Consider the following 26,712-nt stretch of genomic DNA (forward strand, 5'->3'; position numbering starts at 1 on the left):
TTTTTCCGCTAGCAAGGATGAAACTATGGAAAAAGCAGACATTTTTTAAATACGGTAATTCTGGATAACACCAGAGAAGGGGATACACAGAAAACAAGGAGGACCCTGCACTCACTTTCCTGAGGACTGCGGGGTAGGAAGTACAAGAAAAAAATACAGATCCATAACTGCTGCTGGAAATGCATTTCTTTGGATGATAAGCAGGTCTCCGTGAAGGTGAGGAGAGAGACGCTAAGAGGAGAGATTATGATTGGAAGATCTGGGGCATGGCTTTAGCAGTGAGATAAAAGTAGCAAGACTTGAGAGGCAGGCATTAGTGAAACTAATATTGCCACAGATGTTAAATGGTAGCATTAGGGTCTCAGAAAATAAAAGACTAGTGGACTAGTGGTAGGGTGCAGAGACCATGAGATGAGAGGAAGTCAATTGGTGGTGGTGTTTGTTTTGTTATCTTCAGGCATTGTTTTGTTCCTACAAACTACTGGAACACCATAGTTTCAAAAACTCCAGCAACACGTTTCTCTAAAGAAAAGTCAAGACACAAAGTTTCACAACAGGAACAAATATTTGAAATTAGGACTGGCTTAAAAAATCAGCGACATGTGGTTGCTGTGATTTTTTTTCACACTACCCTACAGCAGTTCCATTTATTTATCTTTCATGCATCTTTGATTTTTCTTTCTAGTGCATGTAGCACTAGATATTCTGTATTTAACCTCTTTTAATTTAGTGTTTTCTAATGTGCAGCAGATGCTTCTTTGCAGTTCTCTTTATATATTTCTATAAGTAGCGTGTTTGCCCTTAGATTTTTTTTATACTCAGACTGTTATTCAAGAGTAAATTCTTATATCTTCAGTCAGCCAAGAGGAAACCTGTACTAAAAGCTAAATTATTCCATTTCCTAAATGGAAATGTTTCTATATAAGGGACAGGCTGTGGAGAAGCAATAGATAGGTTTTACCTGGAGGTTGTGGAAAATTTTCGTCAAGAAGCTCTGTACACTTACATCAATGTCAGGAGTCAATTTAGAAAAAAAAGAGAAAGTAATAGTTAATATATTTATAAACATGCATTCTGGGTTAGCTTTCCCTGTCAAAAAGGATTTAATTTTTAAAAATACAAAATAGGGAACCATTTGAAAGAGTGCAGTACTAGTCTTCCCACTGAAGTAGAACTCTAGGTAGAAATATGGGTCATACATTTAAAGAATATGCCCACTGCATAGGGCATCTCCAGAACTGCTCAGACAGGTGATTTCCCTGCCACAGGGTTTCAGACGGAGGAAACAGGTGTAGAGACTGCTTGCGAAATCTCCAAACCTCTATGAGACTCAGTTTCTTCTTTGAGTTTCTTTGTTTGAAAACATAGAAAGGGGAAAATGATGACTTTCAGAATCCCATTGTTATTTATATCTATAATTCTTAATAATCATGTTTGTCCTATACAAAAAAAAATGTGAGGTCAGCTTTCATGAAAAACAAATAAAGGTGTGGGGCACTTGGCTGGCTCAGTCGGTAAAGCATGTGACTCTTAATTTCAGGGTGGGGATTTTGAGCCCCACGTTGGGCAAAGAGATTACTGAAGATAAATTAAATTAAAAAAAATAAAATAGAAGTGTAAACATTGCAACTATAAAAGACAGGTGAACATGGGACAATGTGAGGGTGTTTTCCAGGCCCAGAAGTCTGGGAGATTTTTAGTGATTTATTTTATGTTTTATTTTTTATTTTTGTTAATTTACATCCAAATTAGTTAGCATATAGTGCAACAATGATTTCAGGAGTAGATTCCTTAGTGCTCCTTACCCATTTAGCCCATCCCCCCTCTCACAACCCCTCCAGTAACCCTAGTGATTTTTTTTTAATCTGGTGGAAAATGAATTTCAAAATGTGAATGTTCCAGAATACTTCTGGATCAGACTAGCTGCCATACCTCTTTGGAGATCATCTATAACGATAATAAAAAAATACTATAAAACTTATACTATTTATCATCCTGTGACTCACCCCTTTGAATTTTCTGAGTATGTTTCAATACATTATCTACAGCTCATATGCTTACATATGCCCATCCCTCCTTTCTCTCCCAGGCTGGTAGCTATAATACTCCCCAGCAACATCAACTGGATTGTTCTCATTATATCCCTGACACCTAACAAAGTATTTGTCAGCTCTTGATAAATATTTGCTGAAAGAATAAAGAATGAGCTAAGCTCCCTTTATCTTGTAATATTTTCTATGGTCAGGATTAGAAGAGTGTGAAGAAACATGATAAAGCTAAAAATCCAGCCGTTACACAATGGTCCCCATATTCACTTAATGGTATGTTCAAATTTGGGAGGTATTTTTGAGCAAGTTATACAAACTAAATCGACAGCCCTGAGCCCTTTTATAAAATTCTACCTCTGACTTGTCCAACAGTCAAAATAAGAGATTGGTACAAATTTGACATGGCAAAACAAAATTATATATATTTTTAAACATTACATAATTCACTTACAAATATTGAAGTAGAATAAAACTGATATGCTATTGATAAATAATTTTTATTACTCCACTATTCTATGTAAAGGATAAGGGAGTTGGGACTGAGAAACATTCTTCTAAATTAATGGAGGCAGCAAATAAATATCCTAAAAATGTTGGTAGTAGGATTCTCAGATTTTTTTTTCCAAATCTATTTGCCCTATTTAGTAAGTTGCTAGTCAGTTGTGCCTCGTCAAGATTTTGCACAATAGCAACTAAATTTTTCATGGCTAAAAAGTTAAAATTCTTTTACCCTATGAGTTTCCTAATTTGTTGGTACAAACTAACACATGAGTAGAATTAACTTCTCATGCCTGAATTATCTTTATAAGGTCACCTCTAGAGTAAGGAAGACCATACTTTTTCACCTGGATTTAGTGCTGGCAGGCAGAGTCCTCCAACATGGGGCTTCCAAGTTTGGAATACGTAATTTCTTTAATTTTTTTTATTTTTAAAATTTTTTAATGTTTATTTATTTTTGTGAGAGAGAGACAGAGATACAGAGTACGAGCAGGTAAGGGGCAGAGAGAGAGGGAGACACAAAATCTGAAGCAGGTTCTAGGCATTGAGCTCTCAGCACAGAACCCAATGCGGGGCTTGAGCTCACAAACCATGAGATGGTGACCTGAGCTGAAGTCGGATACCCAACCAACTGAGCCACCCAGGCACCCCATGGAATACATAAATTTAATAGAGGTGGTGATATAGTAGAGTTCATTCTTTCATTGGTTAGCAGTCAGTATCTGACTACACATTCAGAACATAGACTGAAGATAAACAGTACCAATGACCAAGACAAATTAGAATAAGTGAGCAGACATATACCTTACCTACAAGAAACAAGGCTGTAAAAGGGTGACTGATAGATGGTAATGTCACGGACATGTGGAACTTCTATTCCATGGCTAAATCTCAGCATCAAGCTTTAGTTCAGATCTAGGCAAGCACTGAAATGTTTCCTTGGTTTCTTCTAGAAGTTAGGTGATGATAATCTAATGTGATTTAAAAGAGATGTAATTGTTGGGGCGCCTGGGTGGCGCAGTCGGTTAAGCGTCCGACTTCAGCCAGGTCACGATCTCGCGGTCCGTGAGTTCGAGCCCCGCGTCAGGCTCTGGGCTGATGGCTCAGAGCCTGGAGCCTGTTTCTGATTCTGTGTCTCCCTCTCTCTGCCCCTCCCCCGTTCATGCTCTGTCTCTCTCTGTCCCAAAAATAAACAAACGTTGAAAAAAAAATTAAAAAAAAAAATAAATAAAAGAGATGTAATTGAGAATAAAGCTATTTTGCCGCCTTCCTTAATCAAGCACAAGAATATATACAAAAAAATTATATCCAGGTTTCTGTTTACCTTCTGTTATTCTCTGTATCTTTCTATATCACCGTTATGGCTTAACTCTTCTCAACCACATTTATATGATTTAATAACTATTCCCTGATAAGGACTCTTTTATAAATTAAGATCTTTGTCCATGTCTTCATAGTTGTGAAAAGTCCACCAGTGCATGAGGTATCTTGTGGTTTTGGAAACTTCTTAGAGCTTGGCATCCCTTGCTGTATCTTTTATTCACCAAGTTTGAAAGAAAGACATAGAGAAAAACCTAAGCAATAATCAAACAGGCATGTTGAGCTTGGGTTCCCATTTCATTTGGGAATTTTTAAATATTTGGTGGTTCTAAAGTAATCCCAATATTCATTATTCCACTGTTCAAAAGTTCTAATTCATTTCCATGAATTCCACATGGAATGTTTTCACTACGGGAAACACAATCTTTACTCTCTTCTTCACTGACATCCTCTTCTTTTTCTCTTCCTTCCTAGTATGATATCTTAAACACACAAAACAATGTGTCCAGTCATTTAGTTAGTCATATGCCAATGTTTAGAAGGAACCAAGAACACAGTAACTCTCTTACTGAGTTATATAGGGAAATTCTAAAATAGTCATTGTTTCTGAGGATGTAAATACTTAATTACCGTAGAAGATTAGTCTATCTTATGACAGGTGAAATGTGATATAAACACCATTTAATGAGTGTGGGAGAAAATAGATTAGACTTCCTCTTCATCTGACTTAGATTAATGTTCATGATGTAGATTCATTTACATACATCTTCTTTTAGTCTAATGTACCATACGTCTTCATCCACACTGCATCACTTGTTACCACTTTAAAAATGTATTTTTAATTTTCAATCAAAGGATAAAAGCCTGACCACAGAGACAATTTATTTGCCTTGGCTTGGGCTGCATTGCTAGAAACTCACACATGCTTTTGGAGCGTCTTGCTTGACTGTTTTTAGAAAGAGTGAAGTGGGGGGTATTTTTTTGTTTATCTGTATACCATGTCTTCTGAAAAGTCTGTTACATCTTTGAGGAGTATTTATTTATATGATGCTACAGGGCTAACAGGACAAATTATTTTCTATCTTAATTTTATCCTTACAGTGCTACTTTTCTTTTTGGAAATTTAGGAGATTTGAGGTTAGGGCTGGGGATTCTCATGGGACAGCTCCTAAAGGACAGGGAGCAAGAGAATCTAAGATACTCATGGTGGTCATAATTTCTTCTCAGGGGTTTCAGCTCCAAGGGAGCCCTGGAACTTTCAAGGGAGGAAGCAACATTAAGAAGGAAAAAAAAGGCTGTCTTTAGTTGCTTGAACAGAATATCCTATAGATTAAACTCAGTTGTCAAGAAGATTTTGGCAGATCTTTTCCTTGTACTGAGAAGACTATCACAGTTTAAATAACAAGCTGTTAATCCCTATGGACTGCAAGCTTCCCTGTATTCTTACAGCTCAACCCATTCCGATCTCTGCAGTAATCATGAAGAGCCTGGTACCACCATTTCCTCTGAGATTAGAATATGCAGGAGTAGAAAGGTTTGTGGGCTTTTCAGTTTCAACTCACTGAGACCCATTCCCCAAAGTAGTGGAAACTGTGGGATAAATTAAATAAGAAAAAGACCTTTAGGCCAAGAAAAAGGCAGATTTGTAATGACCATGTGAGTCCCCCACTCAGTGGTCAAGTAATGTCCTGAGCCAAGCCTAACTCAGCAAAATTGTCTTCAAAAGATTTTATAAGCTAGAAATTGAACAAGGAACTTAATTTCTTTAACTTCCAGAAGAGATAATGGCACTGTAAGTATAAAACTAAGGTATAAAATAAATTGTTTTATTTTCTCTTTCCCCTTTAACATCATATAAAAAACTACATCTCAAAGAAGTAAAATAATTTTCACAAAGATAGAATATAAACAGAATATAGCCCCCCCCACACACAATCATCCTAAAACCACTCAAGCTAGCCCTTAAAAAAGTATGTGCGAATCTAGGGATGTAGCCCAAAGGTAAGTAATTGTCAATGCTGTCAGTCTTTAAAACAGGTTGACAGTTTTAAACATAGTTTTTAAATTGTTTTAATGTTTTATTTATTTTTGAGAGAGAGAGAGACAGAGAGACAGAGAGACAGAGAGATAGAGCATAAGCAGGGAGGGGCAGAGAGAGAGGGAGACACAGAATCTGAAGCAGGCTCCAGGCTCAGAGCCTGAAACAGGGGACACAGGGTTCGAACTACCACCCCCAACCATGAGATCATGACCTGAGCTGAGGGCAGAAGCCTAACCGACTGAGCCACCCAGGTGCCTCTAAATGTAGTTCTTAAAGGTAACACATAATCCTGACTGCAGCTCCCTCTTCAAACAACACACATGCAAATGACGGCAAGAGGGAAATGGAAGGAACTCTACTAGAAGACACAACTTACTGTCCTGACATTGACCCTGTGCCTTGTGACATTGACCCTGTGCCCTGAAAGTTCCCCAATCTTATCTTATCTTTATGAGCTCTTCCTACGTTCATGATCTTTAATGTGTGTCCATAGACTCTGGAGCTTCTGAATTTCACTAAATTTCTATCACCCCATATCAAACCTTAAGAACTTTAAATGTACGTGCCAGAGACAGAGGGGGTAAAATATATGCCTTCTCTAACTTTCCCACTCAAGATGCAGTGGAGATGGTGAAAAACTTGATCCAAGTTCTAGAGATGTATGAAAGGAAGCAATAAAGAAAAGCCAACCTGCAAATGTGTGACCATTCACAGCAGTGCTTGCCTTGGAGAACTCCTTAGCAGTGAGTGTAAGAGAGGAATAATCAAGTCACCACATAGTTCACATGATTAACAATCATATTCCTTAGTATTATGACATGGTATCTGTGATCCGAGCTTGAAACTGGGACATTCAACATTTTGCCCAGCCTGCAATAAAGCCTTCATACATGTAGATAATGTACAAAAGGCATTTAGTACAGTGCCTGGCACGTTCAACAGATGTTAGCTACAAAGTCAGACTCAGGGGACAAAAAGTAATTCCGAATGGAATTACTAGCTTTTCCTAATTAGCATACCAATTATTTAAAGTGCAAACAATTGTTGCTTGGGAAAATATTTGTTTTCTTCAATAGGATAAAAAAAATATTTCCCAAGGTTTTGTCTATGCCTCTGTTAATAATAGAGCAAAGAATAGAGTTAGTAAGAGCATCCTCATCTTAGCCTAAAGATGTCATTTAGAGAGCACTGGTCAGGAACTAAGGAGCCTGTGTTCCAGGCCCTACTTTGCTGTGACCACAGGGATGGCAACAGGGATACAACAGGGTTCTCCACAGGCGTGTTCTGCAGCCCAGCGCTGCCCATCCCTGTGACTCACTGCTTCCAGAGAGCCGAGGAGGGAGCAGACATTCCTGCCTCCACTGTCCTCCTTGTGAAACCCACCCACATTCTACTGCTTCAGTCTCTGTCCCAAAGCTCAATAAAGGGACTTCAGGCAAGCAGAATCACAGCAGTTCACCAACCACCCATCTTTGCAGCCACATACACACTCCAAACAGCACCCCCAGACTCCATGGTCTAATAAAGTCACTTCTAGCTTTAAAATTCTATCAAGAGTATCATTCTCATTGTTTTCAGCATTGTAACTCTCGCAACTGTTCTTATTTAAAAAAAAAAAAAGGCAACTAAGCCTCCCAAATATCAAGGCTCCTGTATGCCAGTTGAGGCCTAGAACACTGGAACTTGAGTTACTCTCAAGCATTATTGAAGTTGTTTTCATACTTCATGATAACTTCTGTGCTGCCTACCATGTTATCGCATGCACAAAACCAGAAAACTTTGAAAGTGAAGGACTTAGAGGAAAACAGAGGAGGACATTAAAAGAAATACTTAGAGGGGCACCCGGGTGGCTCAGTCGATGAAGCATCTGATTCTTGATTTCGGCTCAGGTCACGATCTCACGGTTCGTGAGCCTGCATCAGGCTCTGCGGTGACAACGCAGAGCGAGCTTGGGATTCTGTCTCTCCCTCTCTCTCTGCCCCTCCCCCACTTGCGTATGCTTCCTTGCTCTCTCTCTCTCTCTCTCAAAAATAAATAAGCATTTAAAAAATTCTTTAAAAAAAACAGAAATTCTTGGAAAATTCAACCTAAATGTGTCATTTATATGTTTACTTGTGCCACATAAAAATAATTTTAAAGGGGCTAAGAAGCATAAAATGTTACTAAGACAAAAATGCCTTTGCAGCACAGCAAAGCAGGGAACCACAGCTTGAGAGACATTTGTACTCTGAAGTTGTTTTCCTCTCAGCCATCGTGGGTGTTCTGAGATCACAGAGCCCAGGCGTCTTCAGTGTCAAAGAACTGATACTAATTCTCACTTTGCTTGACCCCAGCCCTTTGGAAAGATAACTTGAAATCGCTTTCACTATCATATATAAATTTTTTAAAGGCTATGGTAGCTCACTTTCAAACTGGTATCCCTTATAGATTAAAAAGCAAAATACCTCAGTTTTCTGAAAGCTCCACTTGGGTCTTTGAATATAAATGCAATTCCCTCTCTAACTGTACTCATGCCTCCCATCAAAATCATTTAACAGCAGAAATTATTTTCTAAAGCAGAAGCACAACACATATTTCAACTCCCACGTAATAACACTGCAAAATTTGGTAACATCTGCATATTTTCTTTCCTAATTGCAGTGTTAGTTTGAAGTTAATTATATGAAACTGATTTTTTTTTCCCAAGCACAACTTTTATATATCACATTTAGTTTAATTGGTACTTTGAATAATAAATTGTTTTTCAGCCAGAGCATATTGTTTGATATTGCTAATGAAATGATTTTAATGTTAAGCTTAGCTGTTGGGAGGAATCTTACTTTATCTCTTATTTTTAAATATAATTATACATTACAGCACCCTAATTAACCTGTTTTCCTTTTTTTAATCCTCAAGATAACATTATGTAAAAAGATTGCAGTAAGTGGCAGGAGGTAGTGTCTTCAGAAGGAGATAGTTTCTGCTACGTGGAAATCCTTCCATTTCAGCACACTTCTGTGCTGGTGGTTGTTTAACAATATTTCTGGATTCATTATTCCTAAGTGGCAAGCACATTACCATACACGTCGTGGCCCATCAGTAAACAGCAGTTAGCACTATTAATAAAAATGCCGGTATGACCTTTACACGTCTGTAATCCCTGCAGTGTTAGAGGGAGTGACAAGGTAACAGAAAGTCTACATCTCTAATAACATGAAAGTGATATCATTTATATTCTTTCAATTCAGCAAATATTTATTGAATCTTATCTATGTATGCTCCATACTGTTGCTGTCTGTGTGGGCAAAGGCAGAAAAAATCATTGAAAGCCTCGATTCCTTGTTGAATCATTAGATTGCGCACCTGAAATTTATATAACCCTGGATGTTAATTATACTTGAATTTCAAAAGTAAGTAAATAAATAAATAAGACTTGCTTCTTTTCCTGAAGGTCATAACTATTTGGGGCTAAAGAAGGGAGTGATTAACATGACTCCACAAATAATTTTCTCTCCATTATATATCCTGTGGCATTATTCTCTGCATTGTGCAATATCAATAGTTAAAACCCATAAGAGATTAGAGGAAGGAAAATTCAGTGCAAGGCAGAATCAATTCAGGTGGCCTTGTGATGGAGGTGGGACCTGAATTGGACATTGAAAACTTGGATAAGATTGGAAAATGTGGGTGAGAAGAAATTTTTGGTGTGAGCAATAGCATAAACAAAGACTCAGAAGCAAGAAGAATCTTTGAAGTGGTCAGAGGACAATCAGTCTTCCTGGGCCAGCTCAGAGTTCATGCTAGGGAGTATTGGAAGGTCATGTTGGATGTATAGCATGAAGTCACAGGGAGCTAGGAATGTCAGGACCAAGCCTTCGTAAAATAATAGTAAGCCACTAGAGATATCTGAATGACAATGCATGCAATACCTCACAAAAGCCTGACCTGAGGGGTTAACAACTAGATAAATCAGGGGTGAGAAATATACAAACACAAAAGAATAAGGCCAAGCAAAGTGGGCAACTAACATGAAGCCTGGGTAGCAAGAAAGGCTTAAATGTGAGGACATGTCTGCCCAGGCATGAATCCCTTGTAGTCTTCCTTTTGGGGCAAGAATTCTTTCCAGGGTCCTAAGTGAGTATGAGTGAATCTTATAATGGAAATGTGAATCAGCTAACCCAAGTGGAGTGCCAGGGATTTGGACAAATCCTGATGTGATCAAAGTGGAGTTTCAGAAAATAAAGAATGAATGAACACAGGATGAAGCCAGGTTTAGATGCGGCAGTTGAAAAATAACTGTAACAAATAAAGAGCAATATGATAGGCACTTAAAGGGTAGTCACTGTGGGCACTGGGAGGAACGGTCCCTATGAAAAACAACTCAAAGTAGAAATGTACCAAAGAAAGGCAGCTGAGATTTTCAACCCGGGTGAAGAGGCAATAGCAGTACCATGGACAGAAATACAAGTTAGAGGGCCACTGGGTGGCTCAGTCGGTTAAGTATCTGCCTCTTGATTTCAGCTCAGGTCATTATCTCAGTTTGTGAGATCATGCCCCATGTCAGGCTCTGCGATTACCATGCAGAGCCTGCTAGGGATTCTCTCTCCCTTTTTGGTCCCTCCCCAACCCGGACTTTCTCTTTTTTTTTCTCTCTCTCTCTCTCAAAATAAATGAATAAACTTAAAAAAAAAAAAAAAAAGAAAGAAAGAAAAGAAATACAAGAGTTAGGAAGGAAAGTTCTACATGAAGACCTCAGCATTTCTTGATTTGCTTTTCCTGATCCAGTAGAACTCGGCTGGAAAGAACATTTATAGCACATGGCCAGTGGCCAACATACTGAATAATTGGGACTGAATAAATCTCATGGAGATCTTGGAGTGTGCCTTATTTTTTATTTGGCTTCTAACCACATCAGGGTTTTAGAGTATCTCTTGACAGATGTGTTTATTTAAGGGATTTTCAATAATTAGGGCACTACCTATTGTTTAAATACTGACAGAAATAGGCTGAAAGGTTGGCAGGTAAAACAGCTTTAGCATATGGGAATGGAAGTCAGTGTCTCAGTAGATAAGTAAGTAGGTTACCTCCAGGTAATGCATTTGATGAAATATTTTCTCCAAATTAGAGCTTTCTTCTTTATTCTTATTAATTAGATATTATCTTCTTTATTCTTATTAATTAGATATTAATTAGATATTATCTATCTTATTAATTAGATATTATTATCTGTAGATACTATCTTACAGTGAGGTCATGTCGCTAAGACAGATAAAATGGATGGTAGCAATTATTGGTCAAAAAGGGTTAAAGTAGTGATGTTCAGTTTGGAAAAAAAAAGTCAAACGAGATGTTTAACAATAAGATCCATTTAATGTGTGTTTTTATGTATTCCTTTACTTATCTGATATCTACCATGTCCGTAACTATATTATGTGCTTTTTATCCATTTTTTAATTTCATTAGCAAATAATCTCATGAAATATGTACTTTTTATTATTCTCATTTTCCAAATAAGAAAACTGTGGCCAGAGACGTTAAATTGCCTCAGATTATGCAAAGTTAATTAGAGACAGAGCCAGAATTTCCAATCAGGCCTAATGTGATTCTGAAGCCCTTATCCTTAACCGCTTTACTATGCTTGTCTCTTCTGGCTTGATCCCACAAACAAGGTGATTATGAATTTTACGAAGCCTTCAGCACTCCACCCACAAAAGATGGGATTTCTGTCATGTGTGAAGAAATAATGGTTCATTTATAAAACATGCCACTGAATGTTTATCAACCTATTTTCTCACATTTCTAGCAATGGATATTTTTATGTTGTTGAACCAGATTCAATGCGGTAAGACCTTACATTTCTAGAAGCTACATATGAACACAATACAAGCCTTTGTGGCCTTGATGACTTCATTATGACCCAGATGCTCCATGAATATCTTAAACTCAGGTTGGAGATGTAGAAAATAATTTTACAGTTGTTTCAGGAAAAAAGCCAAGCATTAGCAAAAGAAAAATCTGAGACACCAAGCACTGTTTTTAAAAAAGCAAGAAAACAAAAACCAAAGTGTACCTTTGAAAAGTCTACACACTGAATAAAATCTTAAATGTATGTCACATGTATTCATATGTGAATGACATTTTGTATGCATCTACTTCTAGCTAAACTTATGTTTCTGTAATAGACACAAAATGCATGCTAAAGCACTTAAATTTTGCATTTTTATTCGCCTATAAAACTAATGGAAAATTGTTCTTTTCTTTGTTGTTTTTCTTCTCACAGCTGAATTTTTATTCCTCTTGTGGGGTGTTTATCTCTGCTATGCAGTGCGGACAGTCCCATCAGCATTTCATGAGCCACGCTATATGGCTGTCGCAGTTCACAATGAGCTCATTATCTCTGCTATATTCCATACAATTAGGCAAGTGCTCTGTAGAGCTAGCAAATAACTGTTTTATTTCTCCGATGTGTTGTGGTTTGATTTAAATAGCAAAATTGGGTAAAATGCATCATGGAAAGATTCAGGAAGGATAATGTTTTTAAGCTGACTAATATCTTTGTCACAGAAATGGCAAATGAATGTAGGGTTTTGTTTTTTTTAACTGTTCTTAGTTCCTGCTGATGTTTTGTTACTACCTTTATTTTGAAGGTTAATTACTCTGTATTATTGTATTCTATCAAACCACTTACAGGAATGTCATTGAATATTGTTATGATATGTAATACTTTTTGTTCTGAAGATATAAAGCTACACATGCATACATCATAAAGTTGATATAATAAATTATCTGTGTTTCCATTCATGTTTAATGCATGGGGTTACGCTTTTAAAATCAATATTCAGGTAGACAATTTATGTGTATTTATTCTGCTGAATTCAAAACTAAAAAACCATTCCAAGCCAAGGACTAGATTTTTGTGTGCAATGGGGTTTAGCAGTGACCTTCTATTGTACGCATGTATGCTTGGCCCTCCATTTTTGGGTATCCCCTATATTTCTGTACTCGGTGAGTACAAAGGAGGAAGAAAGGGGCTGATGATAAGTGAACAAAATGAAATATGTGTGACTTATCTTCTGAGAATTTATGCCTGTCTGAAAATGAAATGAAAACCTCAGTGAGAACAAAAAAAGAAATCCTATAATTTCAAAAGTAACAAAAAAGATGTCATTCACTTGCTCGACATATATTAAAAGTTAGGACGTACTTAAGAATACAATGAGAAATTTTAAATATTCAGCCATTTCCCTCAGTGGAAAAACATTAATAATAGTGGGAGTCAGAGTGGGAAGGTGTGGATCTGTGGAAGTTTTGGAAGATATTTATCATTTCTCACTTTAGTCAATAATTATAAAATTATATCTTGCACTTCTAGGAACAGATGATGGCAGAGAGCAGTTGAGCCTTAGACACACCTACACTTTTTATCTTTTAAGTAAGAAAGGGGGTATTTATGATTTGATCATCTTGGAGCCTCCATCAAAGGGCTAGGAATCCAGGGAATTTGCCTCTTTGCTTTGTCTTGACCCGTCTCAAAAGAGAGAGAAAAGAGAAAACGAGAAGAGGAAGGAAAGATGAGAAGCAAAATATGATATTATAACTGGGCAAAAAGAAGTCTCTCTCGATCCTATTTAGACTAGAGCTGGAGGACACGAGAGGAGGTGTCCTCTGTGCACAGTGTAGTGAGCACCAGAGAGGACTCTGCCATGGGCAGAGCCCCAAAGTCTTCACAGTTCTCCCAAACCATCTCCCAAGAAAAGTTGCATTTTTGTTTTTTGTGTCCAGGATATCAAACACATATGTTTCAAGGTATAACAAACATGCTTCTCTAGAACCATTTATAAGTTAAATGTTATATAAATGAACCAATTGCAGAGTTCTAAGCATACCAAGAGGCTTATTGAAGATGAGTTTAAATGTCTTCTGTTGCCAGAATGTGACCATGTCATGCAAAGGCCTTCCTACTTTTGCCCTACAATCAGCTGCTGTATTTCTTAGAACCAAATTGCCCACGAAATTAAATCTGTTTAAAGCAGTTGCCTAAATTGATTCTTATCCTTTTCTACTTGAAGATTTATTCTTTTCAATTTTCATTGTTAAATGTTTTTTCAATGGATTTTATTGATTGATTGATTGATTGATTTTATTGATTTATTTTTTCAATGGATTTTAAACTCTCAATTGGTCCAAGTCTTTTCAGCAGTAGGCAAGGTAAAGCACTTTTTAAATGAACTTAAAAAAAAATTCTTAAGAAGGCAATAGGTGGTTATTACAGATAAATCATAAAATGATAAAAAATAAACTCCCTAATCCAACCACCCAAAAGTGATAAACACTGTTAACATATTAGGAAACACAAGCTAAATATTCACTGAGAATAATTTTCTTGGGAGCCTGGCTGGCTCAATCAGGGAGCATGCGACTTTTGATCTGAAGGTCATGAGTTCAAGCCCCACATTGGGCATCGAGCTTGCTTTAAAACAAAATTAGTTTTCTTACTTTGCTTAGGTCTTTCCTACAGAGTCCCAAACAACCCATTAGCCTAGCCAGATGAACCATGTAAATGATGAGCTGGGTGCACATAGGCACAAGTGCTGACTGAATTGTTCATGTTGAACCTAGTAGATTTGGTGTTAGTAGACATGCCATACTCACAAGATCAATTTTCTTCCAGACAACTATGTAGTCCCCTATAAGTTTTGAACAGGGAGGACTTCCAATGGCAGCAGGGTGACCAGCCTTGGTAGGCCTTGGTATTTTCTTAGGCAAGCCTAAGAACACCTGCGTGGGAAGCCCTACATTTTAAGTTCCAAATTTAACTTACCTTTCAATTAGATTGTAGCATATTGGCTTCAAAGAATCGTAGTATATATTAGCTACTTTCTCAGAAATTTAACTCGTATGGTCATAAACAGCCAAGGATAGAATTATAGTTTGACACACTAAATCTACAGAACACTGACTTTAGGGAGATGAGCAAGAAGCAAGTAATAGGCAGTAATAATTAAAGGAGTCAAGTATATACAATTTCTTATTTACATGTGGACTGAATTTGTACCTGCTATGATTCCAATGTTGGTAACGTCCAAGAATAAGAAACAAGAACGTAATAATTTAAATAAACTGGGTTCATCTTTGTAATTTTTTAATAGAATCAAATAATATTAAATAAGGCATCCAACGTCAGCAAAGATATTCTCTATCAATAGGACATATCTGTTCTTTCTTATTTGCTTAAAATATAAAATTATACATACATAACTGTATGTATGTATGTATATATACATACATAAATATGTAAAGCTATAACTGCATATTTATATACAGATTTACTTTTATTCCCATCAAATTGCCAGATTAAACAAATAAACTAAAAGGATTAAGTCCGGCAGTCTCATAATGCAGAAGGCATTTTGCTTAATCTGTTCTATAATCCTTCACTAAGCATAAAGCAGAGCTTTGGGAAAGTGCGAGATTTTAAAAGGTTTGCTTTTCTTCCTAACTTGAATTTTTGAATATTTCTATGGTCCTGACTGTTAGATCTATTTTTTTAGAAGCTGAAATAGTCTTTCAAAGAAAACCAATCTTTAAAATGACTGCAAAACCCAATTTCTCTTAAGATCGTTCTAGTCAGAATTGCAACCTAACAAGCCCAGCAGTATTTAAAAGCTGGTTAATTTAGGGAAAATTGATGTTCGTATACAGTACTTCAAAATTACTTTTTGGGAGACTCACCATTTTAAAAATACATGTAAGCATTGTTCCTTCCAGATACTGTCAGGCTAACATTCACTTGCATTCACTGGCATTCATAATGTTCACTGGCATTTGAATAGGAATCCCCAGTGCGTGAGCCTGTGGACTATAGACCCATCCCCTTCCATATAACTGTCTGCCCCAGAACTGGAAATGGCCCCAGCAGTTTGGGATGAGATCATTTTCCAGGCCACATTTTATATTGCTTCTATGCTTCAGATACTGTAACTTGTTACTGAGGATGATGATCCTATTTCACTGCTTTAAAAAAGAAAAAAAAATCTCACCTGACCCTACAGAGACTCTGTCAAAAAATATCTCATCCCTGAACAGAGTGGATATTCATTTAGTCATATCCAAGGCCGGTATAAAGCCACTTTTCTGACAAAGGAATTAGAGAAGATGTTAATTCATAAAATCCTGTTTAGTAATGTGTGAGCTATCGTGAGTTTTCTGTACTTCTATGCATGTATTGTAAGTCCATTTTGTCTATGTCTCCAAACACAAGGGAAACTACCTCTCCATTTTGGACAACTCTTGAGCCTCCATTTTAACTTGATATTTGAGGGAGAGGGGGTGAGAAACTTGGTATTTGGGGGAGTGGGGGATAGGATAGAGGTAAAAATGAGGAAGAAATCCACTTAGTGGAAATTCTGAGTATAAATAATACTAATTTACTTAGTAAATTTGTCATGAATATGGCATAATGCAGATATAAAATTAGTTTCTTCTATGTTTAGATTCATATATGTTTATATAACATTATATATGTTAATGTTCATAAGCATTGTCTTAAGATATCAGCTTTTTTTTTTTTTTTTTTTTTTTTTTTTTTCAACGTTTATTTATTTTGGGGACAGAGAGAGACAGAGCATGAACGGGGGAGGGGCAGAGAGAGAGGGAGACACAGAATCGGAAACAGGCTCCAGGCTCTGAGCCATCAGCCCAGAGCCCGACGCGGGGCTCGAACTCACGGACCGCGAGATCGTGACCTGGCTGAAGTCGGACACTTAACCGACTGCGCCACCCAGGCGCCCCAAGATATCAGCTTTTTAAATTTGATGATGTATATCACTGAATCAAAATGCTGATTGTCTAATTCCAAATGCAGTAAAATCTCATATTTAGCTTTTCGTGGATAAACAGTAGATGGGAAAAAATTAAAAGAAAAATATAATTGCAAAGGGCCTTGATAAAAGCAACATCTGGTTTCTGCAAAAGAATGAGTCCTTAAAACATGAGTTTGTTTGTACATATACCTAATGATTTATGAAAATATTCCAGCAATTACCAGAGTAGATCTCAGTACTGAAGTTTTCCTATACAAGTTTCCTGCAAACTCTCCTAGAATACAACTTTATAAATTACTCAGCAAGATATGATTTTAAATATGGCATTTTAAATTATCATAAAACAGTTTGATACTTTACAATAACTAAATTTTTTATTTTAGAAGAGGCGTTTTACAAACCATTAGTATATTCATTTTTCCATTACATTGTTCATCATTGAAGCCTTTGAGGTCATTCACAAAGACAGATAATTACCTACTCTTTTTTTTTTCTTATTTTTTTTTCTTGATTAATGTTTTCAAATGTAGAGAATTAGAATCGAGAGTTATTTGGATGTGTCTCATAGCCCAAATTTTCCTGAAGTCACCAGTTTGTAAGCCCATTCTTCTTTTGAATTCATAAGTGTTCGTTGCTTTAAATTTAAGACATTCGATTTACATACAAAATAATAATTCCAGGAAATGATTAGCACATTATATATCTATATGCTGTCTTTCTTACTAATAACTTAAAATAATAAATAATAAAGAGTTCATATCTTTATCCAATTGCAGTCACTTTGAGCCTTATTCTCCTGTGATGACAATATATGCCATAGAAACAGCAATACAACCATTTCCATGCTTGCTTGTTTTTTTTAAATACACCAAAGAAAAAAGTTTCCAAGTATCCTAGGGTTTTAAATAGAGATCTTGTTGGATTACTAACTTGGTGCATTCTCATTTCAGATTCGTTCTTGCCTCAAGACTTCAGTCTGACTGGATGCTAATGCTGTATTTTGCACATACTCATTTGACTGTGACAGTCACCATTGGGTTGCTTTTGATTCCAAAGGTACTCCTTTAACATTACTTTTCTCTTGCAAGACAATTATTTTAAATAAGCATGGAGTTGTTTCTCCTTTAAAAAAATATCTGGCATATAGGCCAAGAGAGGTGTGGAGATTTGCTTGACGCTCTAAAATAATTTTAAAGCTCTCTCCTCAGGGAACTAGATGTCTCTTTTCTTTTGGAATTCATTAAATATCCTATATAATTATTAAATGCTTCAATTTTTACAAAACCCATCGTCTGGTTCAGTTGTTTTTCAAATATTTTGATACACAGTTATGTTTTAACTATGGGCTCAAGATGGCTTTTGACTGTAGCCATAACATCAAAATTATTTTTTGAAAAGAATTAGCCTCTTCTAAGAGTCCTCTTGTTTGGATTGATATTCAAGAAGCATTGTATTGCAAACATTCAGAAAATTTTTATATAAATAGAAATAAATAATTATAATGTTGTGTATAGAAGAATCCTGCTTAATAAAGATGGGCTGACAAAGATTTATCTAGACAGCATACTGAAGTGGGGGGAATTATCAATATGTGCTCTGCCCACACTAGTTATACAGTAGGGAATCATTAGCTGAGACTTTCATCTCTCTGAGTTTCAGTTTCCTCATCTAGGGCATGATAGCCATAAAGCTGCTTACAGTGAAATAATATGATCGCAGAGTGTGAGAGAATAACATACAAGTTAGAGCATTATTATTATTTTCCTCTTTTGCCCATGGAAAAACAAAATATTAGGTCACTATGTATCTGTGTAAGTGGCACACAATATATTATTAGCATGGTTGAGACAAGAATTGTGATTTCTTATCATTCACTCCAGGCTTTACCTCCTCTCACAATTAACCAAAACACTAAATGAAATTCAGCCTGACTGAAAGCCCAAACAAATGTAAACAGAGTCAAATGCCTACTTTTTTCCTTACTTGAATTATACCAAATAGCCACAATTTCCATGGGCTAGTCTGCTACTGCAGTTTATCCTATCCATTTTCATACTTTCCATTATATGATTACATTTTTATTAGATGGATATACTGTATACTCAGGCTATTTATTCAGTTGTAAGAATTGAAAACACGTGTTCATACAAAAATTTGTACATGAATGTTCCTAGCAGCACTATCCATAACAGCTAAAAAGTGGAAACAACCCACATGCCCATCAACTGATAAATGTATAAACAAAATGTGGTGTATCTATACAATGGAATACTGTTCAGCAATAAGAAGGAATAAAGCACTGATACACGCTACAACTTGTACAGGCCTTGAAAACATTATGCCAAGTGCAAGAAGCTAGACACAAAAGGTTGCATGATTCCATTTCTATGAAATGTCCAGGACAGGCAACTCTATGGAGACAGAAAGTAGATTGGTGGTTGCCACTAGCTAGGGAAGAGGGGATATGGAAGTGACTGCCTACTGGGTTCAAGATTCTTTTGGAGGTGATGAGAATATTCTGGAATTAGATAGTGGTGATGGTTGCACAGCCCTGTGAATATACCAAAAATCATTCAATTGTATGATTTGAAATTGAGAATTTCATGGTATATGAATTATATATCAACTTCAGATAACTACAAAAAAATCATTGAGGGGCTTTGCCAAGCACTGGTCTATGTACTAGAATAAGAGTAATGAACAGATAACGTATGTGCTCTTGTGGTACTTATGTTCTGGAGAAGGGGGAAACAGAAAAGATAAGATAAATATTTCAAATATTATCTTAGATGGATATAAGGAAATATAATGCAGTAGAAAATGGACAATATCTGACAAGTAACTGTTTCTTAAACTCATGGTCACCTCTAAGACTGTGCTTGACAAAAACAAGTCCATTCTTATCAATAACCTCTCAGTGATTCACTAGTAGCTTGTGAGATTTGGAAGGATAGGGACTGTGTTCTATTAATCTTTATGGCCTTAAGTTCCTGACACATGTGGGAACCACAAACATAAGTAGAAGAGTGAAGGCAAGATTCACCCATTTCTGTGGTTTCTCAACCAGTCCCTATAACAAAACCTTCACGGTTCCTTAAGTAGAGAATTGCCATTTCACATTAGTTATCTTATATTGATGTTCACCAGCCCACATAAATATTTTAACAAGTATTGACATTGAAATTGCTCTGTATCATCAAAGGGTGATCTGTTAATTTTTTAAAGGAGTATTTGAGCTGATGATAAGCTGTGAGAAGAGAACTCATTTCCCTAAACCTTTCTCTCAATTTTCATAGAATAGTCACTTAGTTTATATATTGTGCGAAGTGGCTGGATTGTTTTGAGTCTCCCTGCAAAAGAATAGAGATAGCAAGAGTACATGAAACTGAAAAATATCAAAAGGCCACATGAAAATAATAAAAATACCTCAAAATGTTCGGTGAAGGAGGAACTTGAGAATAATGAGCTTGAGAAAAAATTCTGTAAGTTCAGTGAATCTCTGACTTTTAAAGTTAGATATCATCACTTTAGGCTGAGAGGGCTCTGTGCTCCAGAGAGTTTCCACGATTTGTTCAAGATATCACTGTCAACACAATTGAGGTTGGAATTAAGATCCCTTGTCCCCTGAGTCTTAGAAGCAACTTTTTTGAAGCTAAGTGGAGTAGACAGAAAGTCACTGTCTGTGATCAGAGCCACTTGTGCCCTTAGATGAAATACAGTGTCCCCTATTTGAAACAAAACGACGAACACAAGGTAGACCCTACTGCTCAAAAAATATTTCCATCCAACTGCCGGGGAGTTTAAATTGCCACTCTTGGAAAACATTTGTTTGGGTTTTTCTACCTATTTTTGTTTTCAAAATGCAAATATAATGGAAGAGGAGTAGCGTAAGTGAACACCGGGAGCCTGGAGAAAAGACAAAGAAGAAAATAGTAGTCAGAGAAGGAACCACTTATTAATGTTGCCTAAGAGCTTTAGCATGTAACATGGAAAGCAAAACACAAACATAGCGGCAGATCTTTTGTGAAGAGTTCTAAGCCGAAGAGATGATATGAACATTAGAACCTTTAGAAAATTATTATGCTCTGCCTTATAGTGGGCTAATGTCTACAGCTCATATTATCTATTGCAGTTTTCACATTCAAGCAATAACCCACGAGATGACATTGCTACAGAAGCATATGAAGATGAGCTAGACATGGGCCGGTCTGGATCCTACCTGAACAGCAGTATCAATTCAGCATGGAGTGAGCACAGCTTAGACCCAGAAGACATTCGGGTAATACCAGTATTTCATCTTTCTTATTTCGGATTAACCCTGTTTATACAGGCAAGCCCATGTGGGCTGATGTACGTGTATGCTCATCTGTGTGCATGTGTGAGTCAGAGAGAAAAAGGGAAGGGGAATGTGTGTTTTTGTAAGAACCAAAGACATCAAAGGGAGTTAATTCAGGTGTAAAACATTTATTATGGTAGAAATTCTACAGGCCAATCTTGATAGTCTCAGCTGACTTTTATTAGCAGCCATAATGATGAACTGGCTACACTGGTCCCCTAATACCGTTTATGACATTTTGCTGATGGAAAGGCAGATCTGTGAGCAGAGAGAATGGGTTACTGAGAATAATCTGTGACAACATATCAGCATTTGGAGTAAGAAGATGCTTTCAGTAACTGATGGTCTGTTGTCCCCTAGATCTGATCTACCATTAAGGGTAATTTTATCAATGGCTACATGATGCTTCCAATATCGTTTAGGGGTATGGCTTCTCGGTAGATAATATGCTGTGTTTTTATTGTGATCCCAGTTGAGTCTGGCACACACAACTCGTAAGTCCCAAGGGCTTGCTCCATGAAACAAGGGTAAAATGCATGTGTTCAGGTCTTAAAGTTCAAACGCTATGTGAAACAGAATGCAAATTAATAAACCTCAAATTACATTTAGTAATATTATCTTGCTAAATCACTAAGTTCCACATCTCTGTGAATTTGCTCTTGTTCTGGCAGGATGAGCTGAAGAAACTCTATGCCCAGTTGGAAATATATAAGAGGAAGAAGATGATTACAAATAACCCCCACCTCCAGAAAAAGCGGTGCTCCAAGAAGGGCTTAGGCCGTTCAATCATGAGGCGTATCACCGAGATCCCAGAGACGGTCAGCAGGCAGTGTTCCAAAGAGGATAAGGAAGTCACAGACCACAGCACAGCCAAAAGCACTGCCCTGGTCAGGAAGAACCCGCAAGAGTCTTCAGGTAACACCGGGAAGCCCAAGGAGGAGTCCCTGAAAAACCGAGTCTTCTCACTGAAGAAATCCCACAGCACTTACGATCATGTGAGGGAGCACACCGAAGAGTCCAGCAGTTTACCGGGGGAAAGCCAAGAAGAGGAGTCTACAGAACGTTCCACACTGGAGTCTCTGTCAAGTAAAAAATTAACACAAAAACTGAAAGAAAACAGTGAGGCCGAGTCCACAGAGTCTGTGCCTTTGGTGTGTAAGTCAGCAAGTGCTCACAATCTCAGCTCAGAGAAGAAGCAGGGGCACCCACGAACGTCCATGTTACAAAAGTCTCTCAGTGTCATAGCAAGTGCCAAGGAGAAGACTCTTGGATTAGCTGGGAAAACCCAAACATCAGGCCTGGAAGAACGTGCTAACTCCCAGAAACCTCTGCCAAAAGATAAAGAAGCAAACAGAAAATACTCAAATTCAGATAATGCAGAGACTAAAGATTCTGCCCCCCCAAACTCCAGTCATTTGGAGGAGCCAAGAAAACCTCAGAAATCTGGGATTATGAAGCAACAAAGGGTCAACCCGTCCACTGCCAATTCTGAGATGAGCCCAGGCACCACCCAGATGAAGAACAACTTTGACATAGGGGAAGTGTGCCCTTGGGAGATTTATGACCTGGCCCCTGGTCCCGTGCCTTCAGAATCAAAAGTTCAAAAACACGTATCTATTGCAGCTTCTGAAATGGAGAAAAACCCAACTTTTTCCTTAAAGGAAAAATCTCATCAGAAGCCTAAGGCAGCTGAACTATGTCAGCAAACCAATCAGACGAGCATAGACAAGGCTGAGGTATGCCCTTGGGAGAGCCAAGGTCAGCCCGTTTTGGAAGATGAGAAGAATTTGATTTCCAAGACTCAGGTTCCCCCAGGGAGGGCTAAAGATGAGAATGGCGGTCAGCGTTATGCGATAAACGTGTGTGCTGGGCAATACGAAGAGCTGCCCCCCAAAGCTGTAGCATCAAAAGTGGAGAATCGAAATCTCAACCAAATGGGAGACCAGGAACAAAAAACATCTTCCCCTGAGGAAAATGTGCCTGGCTCCTATAACTCAAGTAATAACTTTCAGCAACCTTTAACATCGCGAGCTGAGGTGTGTCCTTGGGAGTTTGAGACCCCAGATCTACCAAATGCTGAAAGAAGTGCTTTACCTGCTGCCTCTTCCACTTTAAGTGCAAATAAGATAGCAGGGCCTCGGAAATAAGAGGTCTGGGATACTTGTGGGCGTAGCATCCCCAGAAAGAAAAGGAGAAGAAGGAAGAAACCCTGAATTCCACAGAAGATAGAAATTCCCAAAGAATATTTGTCAGTCAAGGGAAAGGGGAAAGACAAGGGCAGAAGAAGACCTGGAGGGCAGAGCAACATCACGATGGAGGAATTAGACTGGCCTAGAGAAGTCTTTCCCCTGAGGACATGAGGAGAATCCTTACATTTCGGCATGTAGGGAGAGTAGCCCTCACCGTCTGCCCCTGATCAGTATTTGCCCATGGCCCTTTGAAGATCCTAAGCAAGGCAAACCAGAAGACACAGTATGAGATTGTGCAAAGAAGAAGAAGGTATAGACATATACGACCGAAATTCTAAGTAGCTAACTGAACTTACTTTACCTATTTAACCTTGATAGCACTGCTAACTTAATGCATCCCAAAAATACCTTTTATATTAATGATTGCTCTCATTTTCTTATAAATGTATGTTTCAGTACATGGTTGTGTCTCATATTCAAGCATTCCAGGTTGTATAACTTTTGCAAATAACTTTGATATTATGTGACACAACACATTTATGCAATCTGCAGCTACTCAATTGTTCTCGCAAGTTACAGAATACCTGCTATCTATCAACTTTAGTTGATTCTTGAAGTACAGTAAGCTTTCTCTGGCTTGGGAAGCCATAACTGTTATGATAAACTCTTTTCGTTCTGGCTGTGGTTTATATATATTGTGAATTTGGATTTGACTCTATTGTTTCACCTCATGGTTTGTTATACTGTCTTAATCAGGGTTTTTTATACAAGTTGAGTTACTTGTTTTGCACTTCTTGTCAGGACTCTGAGACCCAGCGGTCCTACTCTAGTCATATGTCTCAGTAAAGGACAACTTACCTATTGTTTGTTCAGAGTCAGAGACAGGTAACGCCTTCATTCCAATCTATTGTCCCTTTTAACTCTTTTCAGTATTTCATACTTAGCAGCATTTCGTAAGGAAGAAGCTAAGAGTGAGAAAAATATACTGCACATTAGTATCACCACCGAAAGGGAAGACTCTAGGAATGACATGAGAATTACAACAGTAATTCTCTTCCCTGCAGAGCCAGGGAATTTGCCTTTCAAAACACAGACAGAAAGGGAGCTACTGATAGCACTTTCAAGGGAGTATTTTTTTAAAGAGAAAAATTATGATAGCATCAAGATCATTGTATGGATATATTTTTATTATGCAGACCGAATATATATTTTAAATTACCTCCAACTACTTATTCTCATAAACTCTTACTCGTTGCTTCAGCTAGGGGTAGCACTTGCTGGGCTTAAATCCCAAAGAGGTTTATAACCTGATTTATTCAAAGCCTGTAAGGTGGTACAGGCTCTTCATTCTCCCAAGCACTGGAAAACTTACAAGTCCTACATATTGCCACCTCGCTCAAAATTAAAAATGCCAGGTTCATGTGCAAAGCAAAACAGCTCCCAGAGCGAAATTTGTAAAACTTACTGCCTTCCACGCTGATCATTTGGCATGGAAATCCTAAGCTGCTGACTTAGCCCTACTGATGTGATCATGAGAAGAGATTCTGATCTGAAGCTCAGTCTCATCTTAGTTAAAGATGAATTACTTAGAAATAGAATGCAGACTTCCCTTTCTCTCCCCGCTAAACGCTGGAGTATTGGCGGCTTATTTGGCCAGGACATTTCCAGCCTAAGTAACTTTTCATTTAATGAGAAGCAAGGAGAACATGCTAGGAGGATGAAAGACAAGAAAAGAGAATCAGAAGGCAGATATGGGGCTGATCTGAGAGAATATCATTCTCAGTGGAGGGTAGAAACTAGGACTTCTCTTTATTCATCATCAAATTTTCTCAACGATTTTTATTCAGGAGTCAATGAGCGTGTCACCATTTTGCAAAGCTGTGCATAAATCTTCCTCACCCATTTGCTCACTTTGTACATTACTCAGGTTGGTGGGGTAGGTTTGAAGAGATATAGAGATTCTATTTTTCTGCATTTCCTTCATTTATTTCCTTCTTTTCTTCCTTTTCAGTCAAGGCCTATGTATTCAGTAACCTTGGAATACAACTTTAAGGTATATTTGTGAACTTGGATAGGAATTGCCAGGTCTACCTGCTTGTTTCACTTATGTTCAAGGTCTGTGAGCACTTTATTCGCTTTTTGAGACATAAGCAGTCAAGCATCAGTGACTTTTTATTGCACTTCAGGATGATCCTGCTAGAGATGTGGCTTAAAGAAGACTTGCCAAATTATACCTTAGTGACAGTCTACAGTCCATAGATTTTTCTCCACCAGCATAAATCAGTGAGAGTGCCTAGGGTCTTTCCTAGAGTTTCATTGCCATTGCTTATCACCAAGAGAAGTTTAAATCTACAATTCTTGAGGTTATTTTCCTAGATCGATAACAGTAAGAAAGTGAATAAACACTGTTAAGGTCACAAACATTTGCTAGGTTGTCCTTCTCAATGCATGTGCAGGCTGCATCCTGTCCTTGTTTTTAAGCCAGGGTTTATAAATAAGTAGATTTATACCAATCTTAATAGAACTGTATATTTTATGCAAGAATTAAATGCTTTACGACATGAATTATATAACTCAGCCCATTGTAAACTTTGGTGGCAACTTGGATTTGAAACTCGACAGTTCTCTTGTATTTGCTTCCTAGGTTTCTGCATGCAAGTGGTGACAGGTAGGACTGAAAAACACTGCCTTTTGACTTCTAGCATTTAGCAACCGAGAGTTGTAGAGTCAATAAAGCTGTAAGTCTCTTCACTTAATCTGTGGTTCTTCTGAAACTATTATCTGAAACCTACAGCATCCCACCATGAAATATTTGGTAAATTTATGTTGTGATGTGTTACAGCATGTAAATAATAATAACTTCTCTGCAATAAAACATATTTATATGAAAGTGATTCATGGCGATTTGTGTGTCTGTCAAAAGAATCAAATTTATTTCACCTAACCAACTTGAGAAGGAATCCCATGTATCTTTGGCTTTGGTACACATGCACATACATCCTCATATGCTTATGTACAGAAATATGTGATCAGCCAGATGTGGCCTCAAACAGGTAACCATTTGGAGCCAATAAAACCTGTTAGGACTAGTGGTTTTGATTTAAGACAGCTCTGCCTAAATGGGAAGTAGTTCAGTTACCTTTTTTTAATTATCTGAACACACACGGGCAACTTGCTAAGCAATGGTGATGATCTTTAGATGAACAGGAGCTCCAATATCCCGTGTCCAGTATCCAGTCACTGCTGCAGTAATACAGAGGACAGCCTGACTAAGTCATGGAGTCAGGGGAGGCTTAGTAGTGCAAGCTCATAAGGCTGAAATTCTGCAAAGGCATCAGGTATAAACAGGAGGTGTAACCCTAGAAAAGTCATCGCGCGCAGCCTCGCACGCCATGCTTCGGATTAACTACAGCCTTATCCTGCAGTACTGGGACCTATCAAAAAGCATTAAACTGGGTCATAATGAAGTCATGTAGAA

General features: G+C 37.6%; 1 protein-coding gene across 1 annotated transcript in view; it reads left to right on the plus strand.

The window, feature by feature from the left end:
• Positions 1-26,128, plus strand: part of GPR158 (G protein-coupled receptor 158) — a 426,697-nt gene extending 400,569 nt beyond the window's left edge. Inside the window, exons 8-11 of the mRNA XM_045462585.1 lie at positions 12,167-12,305; positions 17,660-17,765; positions 20,842-20,988; positions 21,717-26,128. Of these exons, the coding sequence (XP_045318541.1) occupies positions 12,167-12,305; positions 17,660-17,765; positions 20,842-20,988; positions 21,717-23,192 (1,868 nt within the window). The 3' untranslated portion in view covers positions 23,193-26,128. The remainder of the gene's footprint in view (positions 1-12,166; positions 12,306-17,659; positions 17,766-20,841; positions 20,989-21,716) is intronic.
• Positions 26,129-26,712: the final 584 nt, after the last annotated feature.

The sequence above is a fragment of the Leopardus geoffroyi genome, chromosome B4 (genome assembly GCF_018350155.1).
Source record: "Leopardus geoffroyi isolate Oge1 chromosome B4, O.geoffroyi_Oge1_pat1.0, whole genome shotgun sequence".
In the NCBI taxonomy this organism is placed as follows: Eukaryota; Metazoa; Chordata; class Mammalia; order Carnivora; family Felidae; genus Leopardus; species Leopardus geoffroyi.